Source organism: Lemur catta, chromosome 1 (genome assembly GCF_020740605.2).
Source record: "Lemur catta isolate mLemCat1 chromosome 1, mLemCat1.pri, whole genome shotgun sequence".
Classification (NCBI taxonomy): Eukaryota; Metazoa; Chordata; class Mammalia; order Primates; family Lemuridae; genus Lemur; species Lemur catta.
In genome coordinates, this window is record NC_059128.1 from 164,698,669 (window position 1) to 164,710,759 (window position 12,091).

The window sequence follows — 12,091 nt, forward strand, 5'->3', positions numbered from 1 at the left end:
TACAGAATTTGGGAAAGTATTAAAGGACCTGACCATCTAACTATTTTCTTTTATAATAATGGGACAGTTGAGTGATACATGTCATTGGCCACTGAAACAAATCATCCGAGTCTAGTGGTTCTTATATGAAAGACAATTTCAAAGTCCAGTTGGTAGATCATGTATTTCTCACCCTATTTGAAATAAGTAAACTTATATGCAAATGGAATTGGACAATTTTTTGAAAGTTGATCATCAGTCCCCTATCAAACTGCCCAAAGAATAGAGAAATAATGAAAAATTAGTGGTTATTTTTGAGTAATCATAGCCAGGGTTTTCTTTATGATTCATTATTTTGTCCATAACAGTTTTCTGTATAATTGATGTTAATTAGGTGAAAATAACAAATCCAAACCTTAAAATTTTAATTCATTTTTCTATTTGCTTTTAAGCCTTGGAGTAGAACCAGTGGATAAAGATGTTATTCGTAAACCTCCTCGCAACTGGAAGGACAGCATTTTGACTAAAAACTTGATACTTAAAATACTTGTTTCATCAATAATCATTGTTTGTGGGACTTTGTTTGTCTTCTGGCGTGAGGTATATCCATTGGATAAACTACTGTATTAACATGTGTTCTGTAGGATAGGATTCTTAGTTATTTTGGTGTCTTATCCAGAAGGCTGGGCAATTAATTTAGGAGAGCTCTTTGAGTGAAAAATATGATAACATTTTGAAAGAGTTTGATTTCAATCTTTGTGGAAAATAGAATTTTTGATTCATATATTAGAACAATTTAAATCTGCTGAGAGGTATCAGATACAATAAAAATTAATGCATGAAAATTTTGAGGAAAGTTAAAAAATACGAGTATATAACTATTATTAAATAATGGCAGTATTTTAATATCTAATATAGTTATGAGAAGATTTTTACTTTTTATTTAGATTATAGCTATTCATTAGGTGATTTATAGGAAATTTAGGTAGCTTTTGTGTTTCATGTCTTAGACTAAAGCTATTTTATCCTAATGGAAAGAAAATACTAACATTTTAAAAGCATACAGTATTTGTCTACTAAATTTAGCCACTAAAAAGTCATTTTGTTATTTCCTCTTGACAGCTACGAGACAATGTGATAACACCTCGAGACACAACAATGACCTTCACGTGCTTTGTGTTTTTTGACATGTTTAACGCACTAAGTTCCAGATCCCAGGTATGCTTAGGTGCTTAGTTGATTGACTCAATTGAGTAGACCACTCTTTAATAATAAGTAGGTAAAGATTATGGGTTTTTAGATTTGCTTAGTTTTGTAGCCATAGATTATAGCCCCAGAGACAACCTTTTTATAAACATGGGCCCCATGAAGATGGGGTACCTGCAGGGGGCTAAGCCTTATGTTCCACTAGAACATCAAAGTAAATCACAGGTGGTATCATCTGATCTTTCTTCTTTCCATTATCTTATTAGCGGTAGCATAAGATAGATTCAGGTTAACATCTGAGCATAAGACAAACATTATGGATCCTGTTAAGATGATATTAGTCTCATTTTAGAAAAATTTCTTGCTTTGGAGTACAACAACAATTTTGTGTAAATTAATTTTTTTCCCATCATTTCTGTTAGCATGTCAAAGCCATTAGAACATTTCCAACGTTGTGTGAAGGCATGACTGCATCTTCTTAGTTGAAATGTTTTGATAGAAAATAATGGGCTAGAACCTAGTGGTGCCTTTTCAGAGCATATTGTCTTTGAAAACTAGTTTCAGTTGGGGCATGACTGTTCCTTTCAATTTTAAAGCACTGTATGAATCCTTAACTATTATATCTATTACCATTTGCCATGCTAGAACATTTCTAAGTGCAGTGAATTGCACTAATTCAAACTAATTTTTTTTTTGCCTGCTGCTGCTTCTGAGATAATAGATTAATTCTTGAAGAAGCTGTAGTATTCATTTTTTTTAATGAAAGTGGTTTTACTTTTTCAGTACACGTAACTAGGTTCATTTTTCAAGAAAGAATTTTAGATTATCTACCTTAATGAATGGATAGAAATGATTTAGCAAAATCCAAATAAAGTTTCTTAATATTTGGGATCCTACAGTAAGCTTTCTTTCTTTCTGTGGTCTCATATATATACTATCACTTTTTTAAAGCAAGCTCTTTCTTGATAAATAGAAGCTGCTTTAATATTTGCCCTTATTCCATCTGAATTATTCCAAAATAATAGTTAAAATTAAGAGATTTAATGGTATTGACATAGAATTCAGTGATACAGTGATACTGCTTATTAAAAATTGGAAATGAATATAATAATAAAGAAGTTATTTCTGTGACCAAAGAGTAGTAATTGAACTCTCTGCTCTGCCAACAGACCAAGTCTGTGTTTGAGATTGGACTCTGCAGTAATAAAATGTTTTGCTATGCAGTTCTTGGCTCCATTATGGGACAGTTGCTGGTTATTTACTTTCCTCCACTTCAGAAGGTTTTTCAGACCGAGAGCCTAAGCATACTGGGTAAAGAAAACGCTATCTTTTATAATATATGTATTTTAGATAAATTGTTGTATTTTCTAATGTATTCTAATAAAAAATTATTTTATAATAGCGAAATAAGAGAAGTAACTGATGTCATCTAAAAAAAAAGGAGTGTGCTCTGTTTTTTTGTTTGAGGAAGTCCAGGGGAGACTCTAGGGTTTTAATTTGGTTTTTGGTGTTTTCTCTTTTTTATAGGTTATCAATTGTTATAAAATCATATTTGGTGGTTCTGAAATACAGCACATCAAAACCTGTTATAGAGTAATTGTTTATAACTTTTTAATGTACTTTTTCATCTTGTATGAAGACAAAGCTAGATTTAAGCCCACTGAAAACCAAATTGTTCTTTAAAATTACAATTTTCCATAGTTAAAACTAATATTTCACTATCTTTCCCATTTCTGCCTTCTAATTTCATGAAATGTCAGTCTGAACCTAAAGCAGAATATTTCACAAAGATTATGTGGAAGTTATACATTATTCTTTCATATACCATACATTAAATGTATGATACAGTACATTTAAAAATTAATTTTCCTATGTAAATGTGAGAAACGATGTATTTGATGGGAATGCTATCTGTATTCTTGAGTTTTTAAATTAATTTGGATATTTATAAAAATGAACTATACAGCCTCACTGGATTTTTTTGCTATAAGTTAAAGTTTAAAACTGAACTCGTTTAATTTCAATATTTTAATTCCATATTCACATTGTTTCCTCTTTTTAAAAAATGGAGTTTTAAGGTGCAGGTTACTGCTGCAATTTTTCCAGCAGTAACAATCGAGATTGTGTGGATACTATTGTAAAGACTGAGACTTTTAGGCTTTCAAATGGAACATAATAATGCAAAATTTTTAGTCTTTAATAGGCATTATCAATCAAATTGGTTACTACTGCTCGAACAGTGCTTTTTTTAAACTGAAATTTTTATTAAATAAAACACTCCTCTTACTGGTGTTAAAGGCTAAGCCACATCAGGTTATGTATGGTTCAGGGAACATGGTCAGAGGACTTGGGTTCTAGTTCTGGCTGCTGTCTTTCATAGCTATGTGACTTTGGATAAATCATTTAATGCCTTTGAGTTTTCTTTCTTTTAACTGAGGGTGATTGTGTCTACCTCATGGAGTGGTTGTGAAACAATGCATTTTAAAGCTGCGGGTAAATAGAAAAATGTAAGGTATTAAGCTTCGCAACTATAAATTTCAAAGAAATGTAAAACCCAACTTATTTTCTCTTGCAGATCTGTTGTTTCTTTTGGGTCTCACCTCATCAGTGTGCATAGTGGCAGAAATTATAAAGAAGGTTGAAAGGAGCAGGGAGAAGATCATCCAGAAGCATGTTAGTTCAACGTCGTCGTCTTTTCTTGAAGTATGATGCATATTGCATTCTTTTATTTGCAAACTAGGAATTGCAGTCTGAGGATCATTTAGAAGGGCAAGTTCAAGAGGATAATGAAGATTTGGGAACTTTTTAACTTTTCATTGACTAAAAATGAACATTAATGTTAAAGACTTGATTTGAGACTTTAACCTGCTGGCAGTCCCAAATGAAATTATGCAACTTTAATAACATAATCCTTGATTTAAATTGGCTTTTGCGATTGAGTGGAACTTTATAAAGCATATGGGCAGTTATTTAAAAAAAAAAAAAAAAAAAAAAAAAAGACAAAACCTGAACCACCTTCTGCACTTAAAGAGGTCTAAAACAGTACAAATACACAAATACACTGTCTATCTTAGATAGATATAAATATTTTTTTTATTTTTAAATATTGTACTATTTATGGTGGTGGGGCTTTCTTACTAACACACAAATAAATTTAATGATTTCAAAGGCATTCTGTTTGGTTTAAAAGTTGATTCCCAGGAGTGCCATATTTCACCTACTGTATTTCCTTTTTCCTATAATGTAAGCAGCTCAGATACCTTGTGCTACCATTTTTGTATCTCACATTTTTTGCACAGGATGTGACCACTGTCAGATCACTGTTCTTTTCTTTCTTTTTGTGATTGAAAAGCCTATACTACAATTTGAAGTAAATGTTTGCTTTTCTTAGTTAAGTGTAAGTGGTTGTTTTTTTGTTTGTTTTTTGTTTTGTTTTTTGGTTATGAGTCTTTGGGATAGCAGAATTAATGCAGGGCTGTCAAGTGGCATTTTAGTTAGGGTAACAATGTCTGTGATTAACCCTTAATCATACAGTCATAAACATTTAAGACTGGGCTGAAATTTAGAACAAATTATATTAACATATATATTTTGTCAAATATCATTTTTTCATTCTCTATAAATCCAAGTACCTCAGCTGAATAACTGAATTTTATTATTTTTTCTAATTTTTATGTGTGTTTTAAAGCATATTTCTTAGGAAGTATAGGCTACTACACTTAAAGAATTTAAAAAAACCCAAACAGTTTATGAACAAGGGTACATGTGGAATAATCTTTGCTGGCCTTGCTCTTCATGCATCTGTGGCTTCTTTGGCCTAGATTTATACACAACCCTGAGTCTGTCCCTTCTTCTTCTACCGTTTGTTCTCTGCCTTCTTGTTTCATTGGGCATACTAGAGAAATAGATGGATCTGCTTTGTGTAATGCCATCAGTTTTCACATAAAAACTTAAGGTAGAGGAATTTTGTTTTGAGTGTGTGGCACATTTGGGCCAGAAATGCAAAATTAGACATACGTTCTCCTATTGAATATTTCTCTCTATAAATAGATGGGTCTCAGATTCTTACAGGTTTAATTCTTCTTGAAGTTAATAAGTTTTGTGTCTTATAAACTGTATCGATAAACCATGCATTAGGTTTTATCTAATATTAAACTGCAAATATTAGCACTGAAATATTGTCATCGATAGGGAAAAATATTCTTTGAGTCCTTGTTACTGAAATAGTTTAGTGTAAGGAGCTGTCTGCAGTTTATTCTACTTTACCCTTTAAGGATGAATAGTCAAATGTACAGTGTTCCATATCATTAGATGGAACATGGAAGCCATTGTCTAATCAACTCTCTCATTAGTTACTTGATGTCTCATGCCTAAATTTTGTAATGATTTTTCTTTTCTGTTACAAAGACTTAAATATGTATTAAGTGCACATCAGTTTTTTGCTTTGTGTTTTAGGTTCATAGTATGACTTGTGTGAAATTAGTGTGCCTATCCTTTTGTTTAATTTTTGAACTATAAAAATAAAATGATTTTTTTTTTCATAAATTACTGACCTCCCAGTTGGGACTATTAGCATTAAAATCATCCATATGGTTGGATCTGAAAGTACAGAAATTAGGGAGAACTCATAGTAGACAGAATCTGTGATTTAAAAGGAAATTAATGTACAGTATTGATCCAGATTTTCAATTTTCCATAGTATATTAGTCCAAATTAGCATTGATGATTTAAATGTGCTAATATCTAAATTTTTACCCCATAGTCCCTAACAGTACTAGCTTATTTGATGTTTTTCCTTGTTAGACTACCTTATGAAGTTATTTGGCCCCACAGTGGTTAAATATCAGGGAAGAAAAGAAGGAAACTTGAAATAATTCACCAATTAGGTAGACAGTTCTCAAATAATCAAAACTGGCCACATGGAAACAAGGCTGAGCATGTTCTCTCACGTTTGTGCTGGCAGTTGTGTGACCCAGTGCTGAAAAAGTGAAACCACACAACCCAAAAAACCTCCCTTGTGAGGATTCAGGCTTTATTTAATAGTAGTAACCACCCTCACAAGTATAAGACACAGTTTTTACCTTTTATACCCATGAAGGATATGTCTGTTACATTGGTTGTCTTTTATAAATCACTTTAAGTTTTGATCTCTTTCACATGGTACATAATTAAAGTAAGTATTGGCCATACTTAAAGTAGTTTCTCACTGAAATGAATTGGTGGCAAACAATAAATATAATACTTAGAAACCATAATTAACTTTACCTTGCTTTTCTGCCTCTGTCACTTGTCAAGTCATGTGCATTTTACTTCCACATATGACTTACCCAAGAAGTTAGGAGGATGGGATGAATTGATTATCTTTTCATTACACATTTATTTAGTACCTGGAGTGTGCTAGGAATAGAAAGCAGATAGCATCTCTGCCCTTCAGGAGCTCATGGACATGGATAGCAGGGGAACGTAACTGCTAACAAGCAGTTTCAAGAAAGTTAATAGTGATCTTTGCACATTTATTTTAAAAATACGCATACCTTAAAGTGAATCCAGCACACACTTCCCTAGAAGTTTCCTTTAAAAGCTCTGAAGTGCTTATTTAGACTGAGCTCCTGTAATCAAAATAGTAATGGATTTGCATACTAAAACATGGTGTGGAAAAATATTAATCCTAACTGGTATGTGACTGAACAAACAGATCATCCTGATGCTTAAGCTTCCTTGAGCTCACTTAGCACTTGGTATGACTATTGACTCTTGTTTGATAACTTTATTTTGGGTTTTAGTTGTCAAGAGTTGGTTATGGCTAAAAACAGATAGTGGGTAACCAGTCCCTAATATTAACACAGATAAAATTGTCTGTAAATATTGTTGTAGATTTAGATTTATAAAGAAATAAGAGGTAGTATCTTGCCTTCAGGAAGTTCTCAGTCAACTCTGAAGACCAATGTGAAATATATCCAGTACGGTGGTAAATGCTGTCCAAAATGCTACAATAGCTGAAGGAGAGAAATAACTTCATGAGAGGAGGTTGTCAAAAAAAAATTTGTAAAACTAGTGGCATTTGAATCAAGCTTTAGCTTGGGAACTTCCAGCCAAGAAGCAGTAGGACCTTGCAACCAACAGCTCAGCTTCTGTAGAGGTGTTGGCAGAGGCTGGAAGGAACACGTGAAAACCACAAGGAGTTTGACACTATTAAGGCGGGAAGTATAATGTGAGGGATTGGAAAAGATAAGCAGGAACCTAGTGGTGAAGACAGCAGCATGACTTGTCTTGGTAGCATGCCAGAGGATTTCAGGCGTTTGATGTGAGTGGATTTTTATCTTACGCTGACAGAAGTACAGAGGGTCAGTTGTAAAGACTGAAATAGGGAGAGCAATTAGAAAATTGTGGAAGCTTAAGGGGTAAAGGGATAATTTAGTCGTGGTAGTTAATACAGAGAGGAAGGTATGGAGTTTCTGTCTTCTAGGAAATAGCATTGGCATGACTGGACAGGAGAAAAGGAAAATATAGGCGATAACCAGTTTCTGGCCTTTGGCTTGAATAGCAGAGCTGTTGGCAAAACAACCTAAGCTGAGCAGGCTTTAGTGGGACACAGGTCCATTTGAAATGTCAAGTTTGTGGTGTCCTTGAGATTTCCCGGTGGATTTGTGAGGTGAGGTTTCTAAAGCATGGAATCAATTAAAGCCATGGTTGACTAATTATAAGCTAGTAGAAAAACAACTTCCCTTCACAAACATCAATTTTTTTTTTGTTATAAAAGTAAAGCAATAAATTAAATTCAGCTTTGACAGAATAAGATTTTTTTAAAAACCCTTTGAGCATAGTTATTAACTTAATTAGCAAATAGTTGGATACATTCAAAATGCAGGGGTAAAAGATAAGAATATTATCAATCTCTTTTGTTATTGAACTTCCAAGAATTTACTGACGATAAAACACTGATCTGAATTATTGGTAGCAATAATTTTTGGTATTTGCAGTTAAGACACTTTAAGAGGTGAGTAAGTGTGTGCATTTATACGTGTGTATGCGTGCGTGTGGATATGTATCAAACAACCACATAGCTTAGAGTGAAGTTTGCTGTGTGAGAAACCCCAGTGAGTGAATAACATTATCATTAGAAAATAGCTACTTGCTCTGACAAATAATTATGGCAGGAGAGTAGAAAACAATATTGTGTTGGGGTTCCCCCACCTTTTACTCAGTGATTCCTTGGACTTTTCTAGCCTCAAATCCTACCCAATGCTCCAACACAATCCACTTTCAGGTGTTTTTGGACAGTGTTACTTCGACTTGAAAGCCTTTTTCCTCTGCCCCGATTTTGAAAATCAGAACCTTTACCTGTATTTCAAAACCCAGCTGAAATGCCCACTGGGATAGCCTTTCCAGATTGCTCTAAACTGAGTGTATGTGTAGTACAATTTCTTGTAAATACTATTAAGAGTAAATGCAGCCATAAGTTTGGGCATAAAATTATGGGATTTTATTTTTTAGAAAGCATTAAAAATTTAAGTCCAAGTCACTTTGTTGATAAATCTAGACAGAACTATTGATACAATTTTCTTTTTTTATTTAGAATAAATTTAAATGTTGAAGTTTGGGGAGAAACGTGAAAATAATTTCAGCCATTAGTTTTGATCCTTAAAAGTTCTTTTCGAATCTCAACCTGCTGTTATTCCTGTGTACACATAAATATATATGATGTAGTAGTAGTAATAGTCTGTACTTGTATAGCTGTTCTCTAGGCAGGCAGTGTTTCATGTTCAGTCACTGTACACACCTGACTTTGCTATTCCTATCCCCTTTTGCTCAATTCTAGCCAAATTGACAAATATCCTGGCAAAAGACCCACATTTCTGTGGTGGCTCCATGTCAGTTAGGCCTAGCAGAACTTCCTTTCATATCTAACCCAGGTTTGCCCCATCACCATTATTTGTTTTTTTTTTTTGTTACTGTTTTTTTTTTTTTTAGACAGAGTCTCACTCTGTTGCCCGGGCTAGAGTGCCGTGGCGTCAGGTTGCTGTGCCTAGCTCACAGCACGTTGCTTGTGCCTGGGCTCAAGCAATCCTCCTGCCTCAGCCTCCCGAGTAGCTGGGACTACAGGCATGCGCCACTTACAGCTAATTTTTTCTATATATTTTTAGTTGTCCATATAATTTCTTTCTATTTTTTTAGTAGAGACGGGGTCTCGCTCTTGCTCAGGCTGGTCTCGAACTCCTGAGCTCAAATGATCCTTCCACCTTGGCCTCCCAGAGTGCTAGGATTACAGGCATGAGCTACCGTGCCCAGCCACCATTATTTGTTAAACTATAATTGCATTGTTTTGCTTAGTAACCCTTTTAATAGAAAACACATCTCAGTGTTACGAGCACTCAGTGGCAGAAATTTCTACATAAGTTCCAGAGGTCCATTTTTGGGTTTTGTATTTCTAGTTTTTGAACTCAGACAAAATGTGCTTTTTAATACAGTTTTTTTTTTTAAATAATCTTCCCAAGTACATTAAAGGCAATTTTCTATTAAACTTTTCCCTGTGATAAGTAGCACTTCCCTGAAGTGCCCATTAGTTGAGAAGTGACAATTTGGTGCCATCTTTTGGTCATAAATAAAATACTGTAATGCCTTGACCATTTGCTTTTTCATCAAGTGTGCACTTTACAAGCATAATAGGAAACAGTTTGGTTGGTGAGTCTTACAAAACATTATCCTTGGAGCAATATATACCAGGCCCCAGCCGAATAAGTGATTGTGTGAAGTGTATGCTTGATAGGAAAGATGTGACAGACTTTACATTGTAAGCATTATCAGATCAATTTTAGGAAGTATATTATAAATCAGTATATTTTCCTTCATTTTCCTTTCTCATATTCATCTATATGGTTGCATAATAGGATTGCATGAGATTTTGTAAGTGTCTTTCTATATGGAGTTGGTCTGGATGGCCCATGAATCAGTTTAGGGGTGTTACAAGTTAGAGAAACAGTTTATTTTAATCCTGCTAAACTCACTCACATGGAGATACTACATAGTTTTGGGGTAGACAGACTATGGCATGCAGGCCAAATCTGCCTGCTGCCTGTTTTTGAAAATTAAATTTACTACACATCTAAATAGAATGAATAGAACTAAATAGAATACAACTATGTGCATTCATTTATATATCGTTTATTGCTGCTTTGATGCTACAACAGTAAATGTGAGTAGTTGCAGTAGAGACTATATGGCCCACAAAACCTAAAATATTTATTGTTTGGCCCTTTACAAAAAGTTTTACATATTCATTTAGATATTCAAAAAGGAATGCATTACATTCGGTGGACTGGAAAGGAAGTGGCATCAATTTCTTCTACCCTGCAATCCTCCCAGCAGGATGTTTTCTCTGGGATGGATGTACTTGGTAGCAGATTTGATGTCAGTGACTTCTCTGAGTCTCTGCAAAGGCTCCTATATGTAGAAAGTCAGTGTTCTCAGAACATCATCAACAGGGAGGACATGCCAGCTATTATCAATCCCATCTTATCATTATGACTCCTTGTTCTTACAGTGGGTTGAATATTCTGATCTGCTGTCCCATGTGAGTTGTGCTCCCTGTCTCTCTCCCTTCCCAACCCTGCCCAATTTGAAGACGAGTCTGCTTGTGTCTGGTCTATCTGCTCCCTCCCACCCTCTTGGATACACAAGAGAAGTGGCGGTTTCCCTCTCATTGGTTGTATAAACCCAGAGAAACAGGCTTAATTTGAATAGGCTAAAGTATATTATCTTGCTTAAAGAAGACAAAGCTTAATAATAGTAGAAACTCAAATATCCTAACAGCCCAATCTTAGGGGAAAAATATGCTCTCTAATTCATTTGCTCAGGACAAAACATTCTAAACCAAAATGTATTTATATAGTACAGTTGTCCCCCAACTGTGTATATGTATATACAATATATATAAATATATAAATACACATATAGGAAGACTTAGCTATTTTAACCAAATGTGTGAAATGTTGTCAAGACTAGTACAAATAGAAGAGATTGCATGTGCATTGTAAAATACTCATTTGAAGTTTGATTTCTCTCCTTAAAAATAGAACCCCAGGAAACTAGCTGGAAACACTCTACCATGTATTATCTCATTCATTTATTTCTCCCATTTTAAGAGACTGGTATGTAGTCTGGTGCAGTCATGCCTTTTAATTTTAAAACTTCCTTCCTTTACATGAGGTTCTCATCTTAGAATTTTTACAGCTGGATGGACTTGAATTTTAGCATTATCTAGACCTCTGGAAAGAAATGCAAAAGCAACTTACCCTGTATGGCTCAGAAAGCTGTTGTTCAAAGTGGGAAGGCCTATTTTTAATACATTCGTCCAAGAGAAATAGCATTTCATCTCAAATTGGTACAAGATACAGAATCACTTTCAGCTGTCATAACTGAGATGTCTCATCAAAAGACATTATAAGATGAATATCAAGTACTCCACATCTGTCTCATTGTAGATACAAGGTCTCCCTTTGCAGTCAGGCACTAGTAAGAGTATCCTTCTATGGAAGTGAAATTTTTTCTCCTGGTTGTTGGTGCTGACTGCTTTCCAGGTGCTGGTTTGGGTTCATGGTGTGCCAGCCAGCTAAGCAGCATGTGGTAGAGAGCAGCATCCCATGAAACTTGGCAACCTCACTAAGGGAGAAAACTGGGTTTGGCTTCCTTAGGGTTATGGAGTAGGGTCAGGAAGGAAGAGGAAATCCTAGGAAGTAGTAATTTTTTTCTATCTTTAAACATGCCTCTTTCAAATTGAATTTAAAAAACGTTGCAGAAAACTTTGACACAAGGAAAAAGGGCTAGAGGGATACAGTACTCACATGGGGATAATTCCTTCTGGTCTGAAACACTGAAAGCTCCTAATTATCTTCTGAGGTAGAGCTTG

General features: G+C 34.5%; 1 protein-coding gene across 5 annotated transcripts in view; it reads left to right on the forward strand.

Annotated features, from left to right (window-relative positions):
• The window catches only part of ATP2C1 (ATPase secretory pathway Ca2+ transporting 1), a 138,316-nt gene that overhangs the window by 120,525 nt on the left and 5,700 nt on the right, over positions 1 to 12,091 (forward strand). For 3 of the 5 annotated variants that reach the window (XM_045538583.1, XM_045538558.1, XM_045538575.1), the window contains 4 exons: positions 432 to 579; positions 1,102 to 1,197; positions 2,355 to 2,496; positions 3,761 to 3,888. In XM_045538583.1, the coding sequence (XP_045394539.1) occupies positions 432 to 579; positions 1,102 to 1,197; positions 2,355 to 2,496; positions 3,761 to 3,888 (514 nt within the window). The remainder of the gene's footprint in view (positions 1 to 431; positions 580 to 1,101; positions 1,198 to 2,354; positions 2,497 to 3,760; positions 3,889 to 12,091) is intronic. The other 2 variants (XM_045538588.1, XM_045538566.1) reach the window with 1 other exon arrangement.